Source organism: Strongylocentrotus purpuratus, unplaced genomic scaffold (assembly GCF_000002235.5).
Source record: "Strongylocentrotus purpuratus isolate Spur 01 unplaced genomic scaffold, Spur_5.0 spur5_contig_842, whole genome shotgun sequence".
Taxonomy (NCBI): Eukaryota; Metazoa; Echinodermata; class Echinoidea; order Camarodonta; family Strongylocentrotidae; genus Strongylocentrotus; species Strongylocentrotus purpuratus.
The window spans coordinates 817,196-838,858 of NW_022145549.1; the positions used below are offsets into that span (position 1 = coordinate 817,196).

General features: G+C 37.2%; 1 protein-coding gene across 1 annotated transcript; it reads left to right on the plus strand.

Annotated features, from left to right (window-relative positions):
* The first annotated feature begins 5,960 nt into the window (after window positions 1-5,960).
* LOC105439307 (deleted in malignant brain tumors 1 protein-like) lies at window positions 5,961-15,803 on the plus strand. Its single transcript, XM_030989280.1, has 10 exons — window positions 5,961-6,308; window positions 7,129-7,488; window positions 8,228-8,593; window positions 9,048-9,371; window positions 10,099-10,413; window positions 10,968-11,318; window positions 12,291-12,656; window positions 13,975-14,052; window positions 14,445-14,526; window positions 15,462-15,803. The coding sequence occupies exons 1-10, from the start codon at window positions 6,245-6,247 to the stop codon at window positions 15,517-15,519; spliced, it is 2,364 nt and encodes a 787-aa protein (XP_030845140.1). The 5' UTR covers window positions 5,961-6,244; the 3' UTR covers window positions 15,520-15,803.
* The last annotated feature ends 5,860 nt before the right edge of the window (window positions 15,804-21,663 follow it).

The window sequence follows — 21,663 nt, forward strand, 5'->3', positions numbered from 1 at the left end:
CATAATAATAAAATCAATTTGAATCCACTGGTTACTTTATTTCTATTTCACTTTATGTTCCCCATTGCTGGAGAAAAGAGGTCAGTGATAGGTAAGTAAACAAATCACACGTGTTTGTCGCGGTGTTATAACGGAGAGCCTTCACACTGAGTAAACACCGCGACAGCAGCGGGACTGTCCCGCTGCTGTAGCTAGGCGAACCTAGCGATAGTTTGTCGCGGCGTTATCGCGAGGCGGTGTTATCCCGCGATAGTTTATAACGGGTCCGAGCCTTCACACTGAAAACAACACCGCGACAGCAGCGGGACAGTCCCGCTGCTGTCGCGGTGTTTGAGGCCACTGTGAATGGGGTATAATTTCAATAATTTTTTTAAATATTTTTGAAATAAAGTTTTGGTGCAGGATATAAAACAATTATGCTATGCCTTCTTGTTGAGGTAAAGTTAACTTAAAACTATGGGCGTTCGTCCCCCCCCCCCCACTCAATTTTTTTAGGGGGGGGGGTCGTCCCCCCCTGGAAATTTGAAAAAGTGCAAAACAAATTGTATAGCATATACTGAATAATGACTGCAACACACTTTTAGGCTCTGGAAGGCCCAAGAGTGCAGCGTTTAGACTAATAAAATTGCAAAAAATCTCGCTCGGTCGCTACGCTCCCTCGCATAACATCCTCGTAAAAAAAAAAAAATCGCATTTCGTCCCCCCGGTCATTAACAGAAATCGCCGCCCTTGATCCTCATTACCAGGTCCCTCAGAGAGGACCTAAAGCCGTCTGCCGTCTGGTTGCTTAATTACAAGCATTTATGCTTTTTTAGCAGTCAGGTAAATTAACCATCACATCCATTCGTTTCTATCATTATGACAAAATAATCGATTTGTAAAAACTCATTTATTATTATTGGATAGGCCAATCTATTTTACGTTTTATTGAAAAGGCTTTCCTGATTTATTTCAGCTTGTAAATCTGATTTAGATTATTTAATAACGAAATAAATAGACAAATTAATTGAAAACAAATATATAGTTTTGAAGACAGAACTATGTCAAGAGATCAATAATTAGTTTTAATCAATGACATTAATCTTGATTATCAATTCAACATCAAAGAGATAAAATGTGTCAAAAGGACTTGTTACACAATATAAATATGTGACCAAAACTAGGTTTTCAAATCCTTCAGACGTTAATATATAAATTAAGTCAACGAACGGATGGCAACATTAATTACAATTGTTATCATAATAACTCCCTTCATCTGTCATAAATCACTGTACATTTGGCAATAACTGCTTACTTTAAATTTAGTTCTCCAAAATCATACAAGTTCACAATTACTTAGAGGATATGTTAGAGCTCGCAATTTCTTAGCATAAGTATGATGTAGACAAAATAAGTCTCAATAATCAAAAGCAATGATAGAAATACTCACACTGTATAACGGGAAATGATTTAGGGTTCTTGGAGAGATGCACACGCTCAACCTGTTTCCCCAAAGATGTTTGGCGAATGAAGTGCTGAGTTAGACAAGTGATTATCAATTTCATAATGTAATTAGAGAAAGGTATGATATTCTTCGCAATTTGCGCATGCGTGGTCTAAACTCAAATAAGGAAAACAAGAAGTATTGATGCAAAACAGATAAAAGGGAAACCCAAGAAAAGAAAAAGAAGAAATGGGGAAGTGGTGTACATGTAGTCATAGGCTCCATGCCAATAGATTATTGATAAAACATCTAGTCAGATATGACTTTCCCTTTCTGACAATATTATATTTTTAATTTTACATTGTTCCGCATTTTATGACAATATTTTTAATTGTACATTGTTCCGCCTTTTATGACAATATTTTCAATCGATATTATTCCTTCAGGTGCTTTTACAGTAATTCATTACTGCATATAAATAGTGGTGATGTCGTGGTCTAGTGGTTCATTCACTTGACTCTCAATCCCAGGGTTATGGGTTCCAATCCAAGTCGACATTAACGTTCTTCGGCAAGACATTAATCCACAGCTGGAACACTGGATATATACTGGGACCGGTAATAGAATACTATTTCCACTACAAGATAAATTATTTGGTTTAAGATGTTCAAATAATCATGCATTGAATTGTATACTAATTGTGGTTCGACAGAGGTTGTATACTTGTAAAATAAATTAGCAAAATTGTCTGATTTTGATAATATCAGAGTTTCACTTATAAATTATTTCAGAAATCAAAAGTATATTGAATTCGAATTGAAGAAATAACACATTCACAATAAAATGGTTTTAATTCAGGACTTTGTTTATAAAAACGGATATTCGTCTATATTTTTGGCCTGCATAATTATTTTTAGATGAAGATTCCTGTTATGACACAAATTCAGTTTAGGGGAACTACGAGTGATTTAATATCATCTATTTCTTTGTCTACCCTTTAAGGAAGAGGCTCATCAGACTTTTGTTACATAGTAAATGGATAACACGGGAAGTGACGTGAGTAAATCAATGGATATGTCTGGAGTTAGCGTTTGACCTCAAATAACCAATGTTTTTTCTTTTTTCTTTTTTTTTTTACAAAGAAAAGTCGCCTCGCACTCATTACTGTGCATTTGACAGTTAACTACCCTCAAGGCGCGGTGATATAGAGCACCGTGAATAAAAGTTTTGTGTTCCTTTTGAAGAAGAAAAAATCCGCCCGTTTATTACAGAATGCACTTATGTGTTAGTAGCTTCATGGTTGATGCATAAATGAATGATTACATAACTTTCATGAAGGCTTAGCGAGTTTTGGGGCGCCTTGTCATGGCTGTGGGCGCTCGGTCGCATGTTTCAGGGTGGTGCTATGCGGCCTTTCATCGGTGCAATAGGGACCTTTCGATTTGCACGAAGACAATGTGGATTGCTACGGTCGACGTCCTTTTAATGCACTGCCTTGAATGGACGTCACACGTATCAGTCCACGCAAATCTAAAAGTCCCTAATGATGGGGCTTGCCTGACGTAGCAGTAACTATTGTGTTAGTGGGTGGGTTATTTATTTATTTATTGTGGTATAAAAAACATTGTACCTGGCAGCTTTTCGGCTGAATTGAGTGCAATTTACGTAAGTATTAACACAAGGATACTGCACAAAATACAATAGTATTTCAAAGTCATTAAAAATAGTACATTCAGAACAAACAATTATAGGTACACCTTAGATCAAAGAATATTGATGGTGGGATAACGGAAGTGGGTAATGGATGTGGAAAAATAAGTGTTTTATATGACTTTAAAAGCAAATTCATAGGAGGAATATAACAGTTGAATAAATTAGGATCAGTGCTAAGAAAAATTATCTGTTGTGCATGCTTCAAAGTAGGCCTACAATGTCATGTGAGCAAGGTACATGTATATGGAGAACAAAATAGAAGTGTAATTCACCTAAGACGCTTGGAGAGTGAAATTATAGTTTCACTTCCTATTATTGGCTAATAGAGAATATGGTTGGTAATGCAATATTGAAATTAATATAATCCGTATAAACAAAACAGTAAACCTTCAGTAAACGATATAAGTTTTCATTCAAGCACATCTATAAGATAACAATTTGATTTACGTATGTGCTCAGCATTTATGAACAAACGATCTGTCTTTACATTATTCCAGTTTTGAATTGAGTAACCTCACAATGAAGGGGAGTGCGCTCTTTCTATAGCGCTCATTTTTGCATTTGATTTCGGAATAGTCATTAGCGTTGTGCAGGTTGCGGGAAGTGCGGGAAGCTCGCGTAGGGGGAGCCAGTGATAGAAGGGGGCGTTTCCTTTGTGAGGTTACTCGCAAATTTCTTTGTTAACCTTTCCCTCCTCTCCTCCAGTGTGGGAAGGTCAAGAACATTGAGGGCATCATCATAACTCGTGTATCTTTGGCCAAGCATGAGGCGACACGCTCGTTTCTGAATTCTCTCTATCAATTTCTTGTCTGCCCTAGTCAAACCTGAATGCCAAACAGGTGCGCAATATTCGACTTTCGGGCGCACGTACGAACAATACACAACTTTCAGATCCTCAACAGGTAGCCGAAAACCTTTCAAGATACGCATCATGTGTAGCCTCATGCTTGCCGCCTTGACCATTTCTGTGACATGATATGACCATATTAAGTCCTCCTGTACAAACACACCCAAAAGCTTAATTAGTAGTTGTACTTCACTCATTTCCAGGTCACCAATTTTTAATTTTGGGACGGTTGCCTGGTTTCTCATGAACTGAATGGTCATGAAGACACATTTGCTAGGGTTCAGTTTCGTGCTATTGTCTTTGGTCCATTTCTCAAGATCATTTACCACTTCTTGGATTTTAGGTTGATCCGTTGCCTTCCTACATTCAAGCAGGGAGAGGTCGTCGACGTATTTCCAACATTGAACATCACTGTCCTTAAACACGTCGTTGATAATGCAGAGAAAGATAAGCGGCCCAAGTCGAGTGCCCTGTGGCGCACCTGCCGAGATCTCCATCCAGTCAGAGAGCTGTGACATGTAGCGCACACATTGTTCTCGATTGGAAAGGAAGCTGGAAATCCATGTCACCAAAGACGGGGATGCCCCCATTTCGAGTAGTTTCCTAATCGCTAGTCCATGATCTATTCTGTCGAAAGCTTTTGGTTGGTGGCATTGTTGCCCCCAGCCTGAACTCGGTTGACTTCACAATCTGCTGCAGTCGATCTTGATCTGGTTATGCACATACTATAACTGGATTATTGTGCACCATCTTTGGGGTGTTGCCAATTTGAGATATGTTTTCCAAATCATTAGGAGTAGTCACAACAATGTAATTGTTTGGCCAATTATCAAACGATAATTATGTGTCTTTTGTATTGGTTTTTTTCCCTATTTATTACCTTGAATATATGTTTGTTTACTTTTTGCTTGTGGAGGAGAAAATATGGAGACAAAATCCACATTTACCTTTTGACTTTTATAGTCTGTAAATAGGCCTACATTAAAAACAGCAAACATTACATTCCTTTTTTTATATAAACATTGAGACTAAAATTAAAACTAAAATACTATTGATGAGAGCATGATCTCTTTAAAAGTACTCTGTCCCATTTGCAGGCCCCATAAATGAAAAGGTTAAATTCCAATGACATTTGAAAGACAATGCTAATTTAGAACTTCCCTCAAAACAGAAGGGCTTGAAAATGGCTTTTAGTGGGAAAATAACGACCGTTAGTTGTCGAATCGACATAATTGATCGCAAATCACCTAAGTAATTTGACTTTCAATTTGACTAGTAGTTTGACTTTCAGACCCTTTTACCTAGTAGTTGCGCGTTTTGTGCTGCACAAAGATTCAATCAGTTTAATGTTGGCCATCACCAGTAGTGGGTTATTGATATAGGCAAATACTCATGCACCTGTTACAGCTCATTTTATGTATATGTTATTACCAAAGAAAAAAAATCATTCAGTCACTCAATAGTGTCTGACAGTGAAGTCTAGAAGGTAAAAGGGGTTTCCTTGCATAATTTGAATACGAGGACACTAGTACTGCTAATGTTTAAATTTCACAGATAGGACGTACATGACATATTCATAATTCCTGCAAAGTTCAATAGAATTTGATGTTGGCTGCAAAAGGGACATAGTATATGTAAAGACAAGAGAGGATAAATGCCTCGGGGTACCATTTGAATAACTTACACAACATATTAACAAGTCAAATAAAAAGAGGGCTAAAAATATAACTTGAACGTAACCATGGAAACTTGCAGAACCAAAAATAATCCACCGGGGTGACATCCTGTGTTTCGGTATACCTGGTTTTTAAACAAAACAACATTTCCTGTCTCCTTCCTATCAATTCATAATCACTGCAAGAAGGAATAGCGAAGGTCAATCTCGAAATGTTACAACACAAAGCCATGTCAACATAAATTATTAGTTTTAAAGTTAGTGTTGCTGCATACAAACAAAGATGGTTGTGTGACTTCGTGAAGAGTTCTAAATGTATTATTCGCTCTAGCTTTGCCAAAGCCACGAATGTGCATTACTAGAAAATATTGCTAGTAGTATATGTCAGAGAGTGAAAATAAATTAAATTTTAACGCTTGTTCTGTCCGATGCCGAAATATTATCATCTAAGTTCGGGATACCAGTAGGAAAGCCGTGCCATAGATGTGGATCTGACAAATCAAATTGGTACTCTTGGATGAATGTGGTCGTTTTTATATGATTGGATAATTACAGGTTACTACGTCATAGTCTCTACTTAAACAACATGCGAAGTTTGGTTGTTGGTTGTATTTGTGTGTTCACGTTTGTAGCTATTTCACGAAGCGCAGGTAGGAATCAATATTTATGTCTAATTGATTGACTGATTTTTATTCGCTAAGCTTCCAACATACAACAATATAGAGTACCGAAGCTGTGACGTCATACAAATCTATTTTTAGAATTTCTCTATTCTTTCTTCATTTTCGGAAAGAGCATCAAGTTAGGAGCCAGAGCAAATAACACTGAGTTGCTATGGGAAATCTTTTTATTTAGATGGTCATATCTCAGCCAATTACATATTCAATTACTTTTCGACATTTGGACATTATTGTTGATGCTCTTTCAGAAAATGAAGAAAAAATTGAGAAATTCTAAAAATAGATTTTTGATGACGTCACACTTCACCACTCAAGAATATACAAGAATAACAGATCAAAATTAAGTCATCTTAAACAGGATAACCCACGAAAGCTCAAGAGCTTATTTACAGTGAATAAATAAATATCACGGGATCGATAGTAAATACAAGTTTTATGATATTCCTTCGTTTGCCCCCTCTCTTAATTTTGAAAATGTACAAATATTCTCTATTTCTTGTTGTATGCAATTTCTCAAATGTTGTACGTCCAACAATTTTGGCTGACCATGTCTTATCCAAGATATATCAGTTACAATGAGTGAAAAAATAGATGAATTAGTGAATAACTAATACCTTGATATTAATTACCCAAATTGGCTTTTTCAAATAAATTTCTTATGACCTTCAATCTCTTTTGTATTAAGCATATTCATCTTTGGCTTGATGATGGTAATGATTATTTGGAATGATGACGATTGCTGAAATGAAAGTAGATTTAACGCTTAATTTGTTTTTGTACATTTAAAAAGGTTATAGCAGGGCACATCCAAATGGAATTCGACTAGTGGGTGGAAACGATCAATATGAAGGACGAGTTGAGATCTTCTACCTCGGTGTATGGTCAACTGTGTGTGACGATTACTTCTATGCCGAGGCAGCTAACGTACTGTGTAGGATGCTGGGTTTCACCTCGGCCACTAGTTCTTACTGCTGCTCTAAATTCGGACAGGGATCTGGGGAAACTATATTTAGTAATGTCTACTGCGAAGGACACGAAACTAATATCTCGGAATGCAGATATAGTTTTTATTCTGCGGCGGTAGTTTCCTCTTCCGATTCGAAGTACTCATGTGATCATTCGGAAGATGTTGCTTTAGTATGCGATCCCGGTGAGTAGGGCGTGTTTTTTAAATCAAGTTTTATCACATCTTCGTTTTATTAACATCCCGTTCCGATTGATTATGCTCTCGGGCAAATGCCATATCTAGACTTGAGTGATCTCTGATTAAACAAAAAACAGGCCATTTCTTTTTTCAACATATTTTCCCTTCCGTAGGGTTTTATTATTATTATGTAAACAAAGAACAAATTTATAAATGATTGAGTATGATGTTTGTAATACAAATTAAATCTGATCACGACACATGAAATGATGAACAAATATAGCAAAATATATATTTATCAAATTTCAATTGTACATATATTACAAAAATACTCAAATACTTGGTAAACAGAAACTTTTTTTCAGGAATTTTTTTTCTTTTTAATTTGTTCGTGCAATATATATTTCCATATCATAATTCGATTCGATTGTCACCATATACGATTGCCTTGGCTTTTATTTCATCAAAATCTATAGGGCTAGGGTCATTGTTAAAAAAAAAGGTTAGGTTTAGGGTTAGGGGTAAAACATTTTATTTGTCCAGGTTCACGGTGATATAGTGTAGTACATTGCCTAGGGAGCATCTGTCGCCCGAGCCTGCGTCGTAAAAACCTTGATTTAACTATCTTTTTAAACACTGGTTTCACGACGCATGTGCTTTTCTTGTATATGCAATAATTAGATAATCGTTATTTGTGTCTCTTCTTTGTCATGCATCACGTTCGCATTCCTCCTTCTTTTTGCAGGTAACGTTGAAAGCAACTCGTTTGACATTCGACTCGTAGGTGGAGAAACTCCATTTGATGGCAGGGTGGAGATTTACCACGAAGGCTCCTGGGCAACTGTCTGTGACGAACGTATACGCACCCAAGAGGCAAACGTCCTGTGTAGGATGCTCGGGCACATCTCGGCCAGTAGCTATCACTGCTGCGCGGAATTCGGTAGAGGGGTTGGCGATAACGTGATGAGGGATATACAATGTGAAGGGAGCGAGTTTAATATTACGGAGTGCGAGTTTAGTCATCTTCCACACCAACCCGGCTACTCTTCATCTGATTTTACGGGCGAGTACTGCGACCATTCGGATGATCTAGGACTAGTATGCATACCAGGTAAATAAAGTTAGTCCATGTAAAACAAGAAAATGGAAGAGAGGCAAAGGGTCCATACTGGGGGAAACCCCTGTTTTTACAACGACACTTTGAAGAGGCAGTTAAAATTAATTCCAGCCGTTCTTAGGAAAGCCTCATATAGAGCCTCACAGAAATGACGTTCTATAGCATCAAATATGGCAGAAACAGAGCGCCGTCAAGCTGTTGAGAGCGATGTCGAGAATTTCACAGCAATTTGCTCTCATGAATACAATGTATGTGGCTTCCGCAGAGCCAGTTCAGAAAACATTGGATGGCTATCGTTATCGACACGATGGACTGCCATCAATGTAAAGAGAGAAAAGGCGAGAATTGTATTGTTTATTCAAGGTTTTGTATAAAAAGACTAACTTTCCGACGCAAAAAAAAAACAACCAAATTTATATTTAGCGATTAATTTTTCATCAAAATGCAGGTGAAGTACGAATCCGGAACGGTTCAAAACGCCTCGGTCACCAGAAGGGCAGAGTAGAACTGTTGCAAGGACACAAATGGAAAGCTTTCTGCACCGAATCCATGGACCTCAATCTCGCCATCGTCCTATGCCGGATGCTTGGAGAACATACCGCTAAGTCCTACTATGATATGGAGTTGTTGGACAATGAAGAGGGCGCTGTTCTTAACGTCACCTACGTGTGTCAGGGCAACGAAGACAGTGTAGCCGATTGTGAGGAGCAGAGTAGAGCGGCTGTCAATTGCAGTAGGGACCAACGGATAGCAGGGATTACGTGCACCAGTCGTAAGTTAAAAATTTCCCTTTTCCCTTCAACCTTTCCGCACCACACTTTAATATCCAAAGACTCGAGAATTAAAATCCCTCCAGAATATACCCCTGGGTCCCGGTCATATCAAGAGTTCCGATTGGTCCAAATCAATCGCAATTCCTTCAATCAATCGCACGTTTGCAGTCCCCTGTCTCTTATGTTGCGATAGTTGCTATTGATATCAACTCTTTGTAAGACGGAGCCCTGGTTAGAAATGTAAAATGGACTTCGTAAAGCGAGACGTGGAAGTATGACGTCGCATGATGTTTGCAATAACACGAAGCATCTGAAAAGAAAAAAAAAAGATATCACAATGTGACAGGAGGTTGTAAATGAGACTGTCTTTATATGCGAAATTTGGTTCCAACATAAAATACAAAACTGAGAAAGTTCTGAGTTCTTAGAAAAAACAATAATGTTTGATGATCCTTATTCGTAACGTCAAATTCTAACGAAACGTGGTCTAGTTGTAATGTCGCCTTATGGGGTAATAAACTCACTATCTAAACATCCGAGTATAAAAGTTTCTTGTGATGTATTAAAATTAAAAAGCTGCGACTACAGCCGTTGGAAATAACATCTTGGTTCACCAAATATAGCCCGTAACCAGTGCAGGAAAGTGCCTTCTATTGTGTAACCCTCTGGTTTGTTGTACCCCATCATTTTGTCAAATATTTCAACTATAATCTTTTAAAACCATAGTCCCAGTCCGTCTTGTCTCTAAGAAGGACAACGAAGGAAGAGTCGAGGTCTACCATGGGAGATCATGGTCAGCGATCTGCTATACCTCGTGGAACATACAAGCCGCCGACGTTGTCTGCCGAATGTTGGGCTACACTGGCGCCTCTGCGGCTTTCCGTGACGAGGAATTACTTGAAGCGCCCTCTGCGAGCATCCTGTATGAGAGCATCGAGTGTAACGGAACGGAAAGAAACGTTGCCCATTGCAACATGTCGGAGTCTCGGCGGGGAAGGTGTGACCTCGATGGATACGCAGCTGCTAGGTGTGCCGGAGAGGGTAATGGAGTTTGAGTTTGAGTTTGAGTTTATTAACAACAAAAATAATAACAAGTAAAACAAACATAAAGTATCAAGGATGATTACATAAAATATAACAATATAACACAAGATCGATAACATTATGATTATCATCTTCATCATATTATAGCTATATAATAGTGCAGGGTAAATGGAGCCCTTTCACATAAAAAAGAAAGATATGCTAAACAATTAGAAAACGAGGTAACAAATATAGGGTAAAATTACGTATGTTTCTCTTATCGTATTATATCAAAATAAGTATTTTAGTTACCTTTGTAGGCCAACACGTGTAAAGTGCCTCTAGGGTATTGGGACAGCTGAAAATTCAAATTCCAGATTCATTTTCTCCAGCAATTGATATTTATTTTTTCGACTTTATTTCGTAAAATATTGTCGACGAACTTCCCGCTTATTAGAGATAACGCGAATTTGTTTGTTTACCTTTTAAGCCTACATTTATAAGCAATATACCCGTATTCTGCAAGAGATATATCACTGATAAGAAATTGATAGATTCATATTTTGCCCTAGTTGAGGTACCCGTGCGACTGTTTGGAGGAGCTGACTTTCATTCGGGAAGGGTCGAACTATTCTACTACGGCTCCTGGGGCACTGTGTGTGCTGCAGACGACCTCAGCACGACCTCCACGCCGCACTACGCCATGAACATCGCAAACGTGATATGCCGGATGCTCGGGTTCCCGAGGGCGCTGTCTTACGAGTGCTGCGGCCACTACGGACAAGGTCTCGGAGGCATCTTTCTTGATACTCTCAAATGCACTGGCAAGGAAGCCAACATCCTCGAATGCCCGCGGAGCGATCAAGGATTGCACAGGCGATGCCGTCATTTAATGGACCTTGGAGTAACTTGCCAGGAAAACGGTTTGTCTTCTCTGAAAATGCTATTACCGTAAAATTGTCTTTTGCCAGTGCAAGATAATGAGATTAGACTGTATTAAACCTACTAGGACTACAACTATATAATATTAACTGGCCTTGAAGAAGATACCAGGATACTCTATCACCCTCTTACAAAAACATATTGACCGAGTCGAAGACGAGGTCAATATGATTTCAGTAAGGGCACTATATCATTGTATCTCCCGAAAGATGAGCCAGTGAATATTTGAATTCCGTTGTAATCAAGAAAGGGTACATGCTGCTTGGAAGGTCCCGGATGTTAAATGGGACCAAGACGTATTGGGCTGAATATTGATCGCAATTTGTGTGGACAAATTCAACGGCGAAACCCGGAAGAGTGAAAATATCAGGAAATATTGCTCGCTTGAAACTGCTTGTTTGCGGACCGGGAAAAATATGCATTTTAATTCAAAGGTAAAATTACCCCTTACAAGTAATAGGGAATAAAAATAGATTGACACCTTCAAGGTCCGATTCGCAAAGTTGGTATTTCTTATTCTTATCTACTGTCATTTTGCTCTTTTCCTGCTTGTCATCTCTGCCAAAACACACCTTGAATTTCAACCAAATTTTGTGAAGTTTAGACTCAAAAGTTGAAAAGTACCGCATTGCTACTTATCATAACAGGGCCACATGTTTACAGGGAGGCAAATCCAATATTCTTTTCTCATAGGAAGGCAAACGAAAAGGGGGGTTGATACATGAAACGAATTCATAATGGCTACTACATTTTCAGGTTCCTTCTGAGAAAATAAATAAAGGGGACACCTTTTTTTTTGGGGGGGGGGGGAAGGGGATAGTAAAATGTCACTGGGGTGTGACCGTGGATACTGACGGGTTTTGCTCCACCTACCCCTCCCCCCCCCCCGCCATTCCATATTTATGTAAATTTGCCTTTTCACCCTCTTTTTTTATTTTCTTTAAATTCAACAGTTGATTATCAAATCCGCCTGGTAGGGGGCGCATCAAAACTGGAGGGGCGAGTCGAAGTGAAGTCGGACAGCTCCTGGGGTACAATCTGCGATGACAACTGGGACTTGACAGACTCCGACGTGGTCTGCAGGATGCTCGGGTACGAGCGGGCAGAGAGCTACTTCTCCTGCGAGAAATACGAGAAGGTGTCCAAGCGGAAGCAGATCATTCTGGACGAAGTTGAATGCGATGGAACCGAGGTGAACATCGGGCATTGTCGGGTCCAGCATTACCACGACTGTACGCATGATGAGGATGTCGGTGTAAAGTGTGTCGATTGGACAACAGGCACCTCTTCAACACGGAGCTCTTCTACGAAAGCAGCTAGTAAAGCAAACTTAGATTATACCTGGGCCCCGTTGCACAAAACTTACCATTAGTTGATGTTAGCTTTGCCATCAATGGTAACTACCATGGAAACCTTGGTTTTGATTGGCTGTTGAGTCCTGTTACCGTGGTATTTTCTATTTAAGGCAACGTTACCACCAATGGAAAGTTTTATGCAACGGGGCTATGATTCACTCATATTCAACAAGGCAGTCATCAGATTTGTATGTGGTCACTCCGCACACTACATTAGCCCAGAAATCAATCAGACATAGGGATCCAGATGTACGGAATTCTCCACCTAACAATACTCGCAATATAAACTCCTTTAAAAGAGCACTCAAATGTATTATCATTTCACAGACAGAAGATATTACTTACATGATATATCTAACCATACATATCAGTTCTCATTATATCGAACACAAGTTTAAGTCTTTTACGATCTATGAGACATTTTACTAGACTTAACAATGTACTTCTTTTTTCTTTCTTTTTTTCCCTCTTTTTTTTCTTTGTAAATAGTGTAAATAACTCATAACCCTTTTGGAATTTTATTTGTCATATATCATACCATAAATCATATATGTGAAAGGTGTTGTAACGATTTAAGCTCTATGCTTATGTTTCATCACCTTTGTCTGTACATTCTTTAAACTGTATTATAGGTGCAACTTGTCTTTGATAAAACATTGTTATATTCTTTTTCATATGAAGTCAATTCAAATGGATTGTAGAATTGAAAAGGATTAGTTATTTCACTGATGTGATGTGAGCTCCAATGAATTGTGAAATTTTGAACACACATGCATAAATAAATAAATAAATACATTTATTAGACTGACGTAGATCCATCACTTCAGAGAAAGGCTGTTAGCGGCGCTGATTTATTATGAATTAAATTGTCTTTTTATTCATTCATTTATTTAATTTTTTTGATTTCCTTTAATTTATCAATTTATCTTTGTGATCTCTTTCTAAAGTTACATAAAAATTACAACATTATCATGATAGTAAACAAATAATATAATTAATACCTCAAACAATACTCAGTTTAGAAAAATGTAATTATACAAGATGAAATGATTCAGCAAGATTTTATTGTTGAAATTTAAGAAAACACGAACATTTGCCACACTCAACCCAAGTGATGTAAATGGGTACCTGGCAGGAATTAATTCCTTGAAATGCTAGAGCGCCGTATGACAGACATGAGCGCTATACAAGCATCCACTATTATTATTATAATTACTATTTATAAGTATTAAAGGAATCAATTGGTTATAATTTTAATGATCTCGTAATTGTAATTACACAGACGTCACCGGAAATTTGGCGAGCTACAACGAAGCAACCACCAAAAATCCATCGGGATTGCCAGCTCGTAAAACATTCGGTAAGTGTTTCTATTTTGCACGACTAGTACTTGTACTTGTAGTACTAGTAGTAGTACTTTTATTATTATTCGTAGTAGTAAAAATAGCAGTAGTATTAATATTAGTAGTAGTAAGTAATAGTAGTAGTAGTAAGTAATAGTAGTAGTAGTAGTAGTATTTGTAGTTTTGGTTGTGCCTGTTGATGTAGCGATTATAATAGTAATTATGATAGTAGTACGTGTATCTATATAGTATATATACACTGTTAGTTGCAGAAGTAGTAGTTATAGCAGCAACAACAACATTGGTTCTGGTGGTGGTGGTAGTTATTAAACTCAGTACTTATCAAAGCATTAGTAGATGTTTAATGGAGTAATTTTATGTCATTTCTTTGTTTCTATTTTGTGTATAGCCTTGGTTATATCTCAGGTGGTGTACATTCTAGTGGCTCTTATTGTTATTGTCTTATTGACAATAAGGATGCAGCTGTATAGGTACAGTATGCAGTTATTTCACAATGCACATTTTAATGTTATAAACGTTAAATGTACTAAAGCGAAAAGTTAGTATAATTTAGTCCTAGAAACGAAAAAAGAGAAAATTGTTTTCCATTTTTGGCAAATAATTCAGGCCTACCAGAAACACTTGTTTTGAAAGATATATTTCAGTTCAAATTTGATAAGATAAGAGACAATAATGTCAAACAATATAATTTCAAATTCATTCATAGGATATTGCCTTCTAAAGATAATCTCTTAAGTTACATAGAAAACCGTAAGTACAGTACAGTCTAACGAATGTGAAATTTTTTTGTGAAAAAGAAATTATTGAGCATTTTATATTTCGTTGAAAGAACTTAAAGAGTTTTCTGGAAAGATATCTCAAGACTTGTATATTTCATTTTTAAAATAGAAATTGAAATCGATATGAACATTTTATTAATTGGATATAAAATGAATAACAGAAAATTTACTTCACTTAAGTTCTTGATAAATTATGCACAACTTGTATAAATATACACAAATTACGTAAAGCGGAACTTTGGGGACGTACCAACCAATCAAAAGAGGTTTATAAGTTATTTTATTTCACCATTGAAATTGTAAATATATTTTTTTTAAATTGTTATCATCATTGTCATGACTATTATTATTATTTTTTATTTTTCATATCATTATTATATTTCATATGGGGTTTTCCATCATTATCAATGTATTAATATCAATTTCATTGTTACTACCAGTGATATTAATGACATCAGTATCATCATTTTTATCTCCATTATCATGTGATTATCATTATCTTAATCATTAACCTTATTATTGTTCTATAATCGTCATCATTGTTGTTATCATTATTACTAAAAGGTTTGTGAAGGGATCCTTGTACATTTTTCAACAATATATACTTGATTTACTATATTATACAGGCGAAGAGCAGTAGAATCGAACGTCACGGAGATTCCTTTAACAGGGACTGAAAAATGAGCTTTGTTCTTATGGGCCTAGCTATTGCAGAAAATGAGCTGCAGCCTTTTAGACCCCGCTCTCACTAGGGCGTTTTAGCAACGAGACGGAAGACAAAGACGACGGGAGAAATCACTCAACCGAGATCGTCCTGTTCTATGCTCCCGTCTTCATCTGTAACCTGTATACTTATTCTTAAAGACTCGAAGTCTTGCGTTCTATCAGGGAATTTTGACACCATTCGGTTATTTACTCGATGTCAGGTGTATGCCAGTAAATGAGAGAGGTCATCACATATTCATGAGAAACAGGTCTTATATAAAATATTGGTGACATTGCATATCAACTTAATTTTTGGGATAACGTGACTCTGTGAAACGTGGCAAAATGAATATAATCACAGCATTTCACTCTGTCTCTACTAATATTATATGTATTAAAATATTCGTTTTGAATTTCTTGTGATAATCCTGATTATTGTGTGACCATTATATTTTGTTTGAATATTTGTCTAATATTTGGGGATGTGGAATTTGTCGAATTTTAATGTTAATAAAGAACCATGTGGGACAGAGGGTAAAAAAAACTATATCTGGAAGAAAGGAGGTCCTTTTTCTTGTGACTGATAGAATTCGATTGTAAATAAAATATGTTACATTTAAATATCCCCCCTGAAATGTATTGCACCTGTACATATTCACTCATAATTTCTTTCGCTTTCTGGATTTTTGTTTTATATGATGTATGTATTTAAATTGTTATATTCTTATATTGGTGGCCTTTATTTTGTAACTGTAATAGTTTTATACTGATCATTTATCGATATTTTGTATTATTTTTGTTAATACCTATCAATAAATAAGGATCTGAATCTTAATCATTCACGCCCGTCATTTTTGTTTTATGTATTCTTTTTTTAAATACTGATTTAAATTTACATGTATTTGCCGAATAGGGATTTCTGTATGGCCTTTTTGAACAAAAAGTGTTACATATGGACTGTTGGTCATAATGGTGGAATAATTATTTTTACCCCAATTTATGGAATGATTTTGACAATGATTTACTCCTAATAGATCTAGATAATATTATACATTCTCAGATTTTATTGAATAATAAATTATACGGCTCCCTCACTGGCCCCTCAAGAGCCCCGGGGATATGCACAACACCGGGTGTCTGCCGTCCAGGGGCCATTTGAAATGAATATTGCCCGTGCGGGCCCCTCACGGCGGCATCTCAAAATGTACAACGCAGCTTTAAGGACAGGAGGTGCGAATGTCAGAGGATACATAGTTCAGTGCCCCGCACGGCACCCGCCCGGGCGCCTTGAGGACCCCGGCCTGTCAGATTATTATTATTATTATTATTCGTCAGCACTTCTTACCACAAATTTGGACAAATTATCATACAAATTTAGACCCCGATTGGCCGCCGTTTTTATACACCGTATGTCCCCTAGTTGATTAGCATTGTAGCATACACATGCTTTAGCAGTCACGCCAAACAAACACTCACAAATTATTATTCAATAAAATCTGAGAACGTATACTATTATCTAGATCTATTAGGAATAAATCATTGTCAAAATCATTCCATAAATTGGGGTAAAAAAATTATTCCACCATTATGGCCAACAGTGTATAATAACAATAATTATAATGATTATTATAATAATATCAATAATAATGATAATACCAATAGTATTAATGAATTGATAGATTAAACTTATCACTATTAATGATATCAAAGTCACACGTATAATTGGCTTAATCCTATATAGGGAATGTTTAAAGTTCCACCGTTGACGTGGCCCTATAGTCAATCTGCCCAAAGGCGCTGGAAGGTACCCACTTACTACACTTTAGTGGAATGTAATCAAAGGCAGATTAATGTCTTGACCATGGACACTAGCGTCGCGACTGGGACTCGACCCGCAAACCATGAGACTCACGGTCCACAAAAATATCCACTGCTAGAAGACCAAGACACCTTGTTTTGTTATCATTATTATAATTTCATGTAAGTTTCTCTTTATTTATCAATCTGTGTTCGTTTCTCAAGGGTTAAAAGGAAATACCGCAAATACAGTTGTTACAAGTATGTGTAACATCACTTGTTTTATTACGTAATAGTAGTGATCTTAAAAGTTATGCAATGCATTTATATGTAGGTATGCTCAAATTTGTTAATGGTTGATTTTTAAAAGCACATTCATTTACATTAACGAAGATCCTTGAGAGACAGTAATTAAGAGCAGTGAGAATAAGAGCGACAAACAATGAAATCATCTTCCCTCGTAATTAAGTACACGAAGGTATGGTCAACAAAGGCCCCTTCCCAAATAGATTCAAGCTGAAAACCACTTAGGCCTTATTTGTAATCAACACTAGAGTGGCGAAAAAGAAAAAGGCCACTAATTGTCTTTTGGGGGCATCCATTCTGAAATGAATGCTTTCCATAGTTGTGGATTGATGCATTTGTACCGACCGAGAAATGTTTGTTGTAATGATACTTTATTTCCTCGATCGCCAACAAAATTAGAACAGTGAATGGATGTTTTGTGAAACAGCTCCTACTTACTTAGATATTTCAACGTGCTGGAATTAAAATTTGTTTGTGTGGTGTTATTAATACCATGAATGCAACGCCAAGTAATTATGATCATCAATTTTTCTAAATCGCCATTATCATTTTCTATAAAGAAAGGCTGTATTTTATCAAGTCTAAGCAACGCACATCCTTTGTAAACATTCGAAGAGCAGTCTTGACATCGATAGAGGACTTAGCTGATTCAATGACTTCCAATATTCATTGAATATTTTGGGAGACGATTCCTACTAATTCATTCAGCGTACTGGAAATCGAATTTGTTTGTTTGGTGTAGGCGTCAAAAGGACCAAGAGAGCAACGCGAAGTAATTCAAACTTTTTATCTAATTGTCTTGACTCTTGAATCGTGTGGGTGACAGCTCTTACAAAATCCTTTCAACACACTGAATTCGAAATTTGTCGGTGACCAAGAGAGCAACGCGAAGAACTTCAAACTGTGTATCTAATTGTCTTGAATATTGTGGGAGACAGCTCTTACAGAATCCTTTCAACAAACTTAATTCGAATTTTGTCGGTGTGAACTTGATATCAAAAGGATCATGAATGAAACTCCAAATAATTCAAATTTGTCATTTAACTCCTCTATTCTGGATGAATATGATCAAAGAGTTCCTCTATTTTTCGCAGCATTGGGTTATAGCTATGTCATATTAAACATTCTCTCCTGTCTCGGGTCTACGTTGACTATGACTTGCATCCTGTTCAATAAGAAACTGAGAAAACCGACCAACATTATACCCTTCAACATCATTCTTTGTGATTTCATCTCGGTTCTTACACATTGCGTTCTTTACCTTGTAAGTCTAATAATAGTAATAACATTTCCCAAAGAATTTTTTCTATTTTATCAAACAAATATTATAAACAATTGCATAATAATCTATGAGTTAATGATATGATATAACGACCAATATGAGGCACTCTCGCAATACTTGAGTTTCATTACAAGCATTCATCAAATTTAAGTAATGTTGATCTTTATATACTTTGTTACGCAATGACATGGAAGGTCAATTTTGGTCATTCCGTAACAAAGCTATCTAAAATATAATACTTTATCAATTTAATGAATAATAATAATAATAATAATAATAATAATTAGATTTGTCAATTTAATGAATGGCTGGTAGGAAAAATAAAAGTGAAAGTACGTCATATTAGTTCATTTATTTTATCAATACTTGGTACATTTTTATTAAACTGTCTGTAAAAAGATAAAATCAGAATTTGACGTTGGCCGACGTCGGGAAATGACGCTGGGCCAACATTGGACTGGTGGACATTTTAAAGAAAAGGTTGAGTTCTGGGAAGAGGTGAAAAATAATGTGTGAGCGTTATCATTCTTATTATGCAAGTGTGGAAGAACATCAGATATGAAGACATGTTCCCTGAAAAGCATGGCTCTTCAAATGCCTTTATATTTTAAATATGTCATGTAACTCGTAAAACTCGGGGGGTAGATTTTTACGCCACGTGTTCGTGTAGTCCCATATACATCTTTCTGTGTACAGTGTTTGTAACTTTACCAAGACTTGGCCAAATTTCTTATCATTTTGGTGATTCCAGAACCTTGCAATACACACAAATTCTTATATGCTAGATGATCAACCTTTTCTGGTCGATTTCACACCGTTTCTTTCCCAATGCAATCGCATGACCAGAACTCAACTTCATCTTTAACATCGGGCCGAATCAGAATTTGATGTTGACTCAACGTCAAAAAGTTTATGTTGAACCAACGTGAGAATTTGATGTTGGCATAACCGTAATTTGGGAAATAACTTCGGGCCAACATAGGGCTGGCGGTCATTTTAACATCGGGCTAATGCCAACGCCTCATGGTACATTGGCCCAACGTTAGGCTGATGTCGTATTGCTAACTGGTATAGTCTATTTCAGTGAGCCAAATTGGGGCATCCGGAATTAAACCAAGTTTCTTCACCACACATCATGCCATTGTCAATATGCAGTATCTAATCGGAGGATTGATTCTAGGCCGGAGTTCTGACCATGACAAATATAGACCTCCGTTTCACCTTTGAGACCAGCAGACTTCAACCATTTACAATCATTTTATTGTGCTTTTTTTTTTGTCCAGAAACTGCCGATGTGGTTGTTTTTCATGACGGCAGTGTGTTTCGCCGGTAGTTTTTTCAGTTCTTTTTCGGAAGAACATTTCAATCATTATTTTTCACCATCACCATACGTTAAATAACTAGTTTTAGCTGATGTTTTGCCAGAATCCTTAAGGCTTGTGCACTGGAAATGTAGATAGCCTGGTTTTTGTCATGGTCATAAGACATACGTGTCAGTATAGGAGGGTTAGATTGTGTGGGATAGATTGATGTATACTGTCATCTCAACCTGCTGCATAAAATTAATGCTTTTTAGCAGCCTTCATGCCAGGGCCTGCAGAACGGCAGGGTTCGGGGGCTCGATCAAGCCCCTCACTTGTTTAAAAAAGTATGTTAAAGAGAATCAGAAAGAAAGAGAGAAAGAAATGAAGTATCAAAATATGCTCGCATCTGACGTAATTAAATGCCTAATCCCCCTGAGCTTACGGGCGTTCCGCCCCCTGGACCACACCAGGGACCCTAAGGCGGGCCCCTGGATGCTCATCTGACCGTAATTAAATACCCCAAACCCCTGGGCTTCCGGTGGCTCTGCCCATGGACCCCACCAAGGCTCTAAGGGGTGCCACTGGTGGCTTATCTGATCATAATGTAATGCCTCAAACCCACGAGCTTCATCGGGCACAGCCAATTATTGACCTGCCAGTGTCACAGATAAGGTATCTAAATATGCTTATTTGACCCTTATATAATGCCTTAAACCCTGAGCTTCCGGGGGCTCCGCGCCTGGACCCCACGTCAATTTATGCTCCACTCGCTTTGTTCGCTACAATATATCCCCTCGTTTTCAGTTCTTAGCCCTACGTCTCTGGAACAACTCCCCTCGTTCTTAAGAAACAGTACTTCACTAGCTTTCTTCAAACAAACAAAAAAAAAACACCTGGAAACTTACCTGTACAACTCCTCTTAAATTGTTGATAGTCTAAGAGACAGCGCCTTGTATCCTTGGAAAAGGCGCTATATAACATATTGTTATTATTATCATTATTGTTATTCAAGGTAAAGACCAGTTTTAGAAACGCCCTCCTCAATGCAATGCAATGGAAGCTCTCATTACCAAACATGTGAAAGAATATGTTTTGACTAATACGTGATGATACAAATTTTGCCGGGAAACCGCCTACTAATTGATGTATTTGGTAAATTATTATATCTATCTGGACTGGACAGATATAGGGTAGTCCCATAAACATCTTTCTGTGTACAGTGCTTGTAACTTTACCAAGACTGGGCCAAATTCCAGAACCTTGCAGTATACGTTAATACTTATATGCTAGATGATCAACCTTTTCTGATTGATTCCACGACGTTTCTTTCACAGTGCAATCGCATGACCAGAACTGGTCTATACCTCTAATACTAATACTCGACTTTGAAAAGCATTCCGCGGTAGAGTGGTGGTGATGAAAGGTGAGCCCCTG

What these genes read in the sequence shown, in the direction of transcription:
- LOC105439307 (XM_030989280.1), top strand. Translation starts at nt 6,245, where the DNA reads ATGCGAAGTTTGGTTGTTGGTTGTATTTGTGTGTTCACGTTTGTAGCT. An exon ending in AGGGATTACGTGCACCAGTC is followed by an intron (nt 9,372 to 10,098) that starts GTAAGTTAAAAA and finishes TTAAAACCATAG; the next exon opens with TCCCAGTCCGTCTTGTCTCT. An exon ending in ATAAGGATGCAGCTGTATAG is followed by an intron (nt 14,527 to 15,461) that starts GTACAGTATGCA and finishes TATATTATACAG; the next exon opens with GCGAAGAGCAGTAGAATCGA.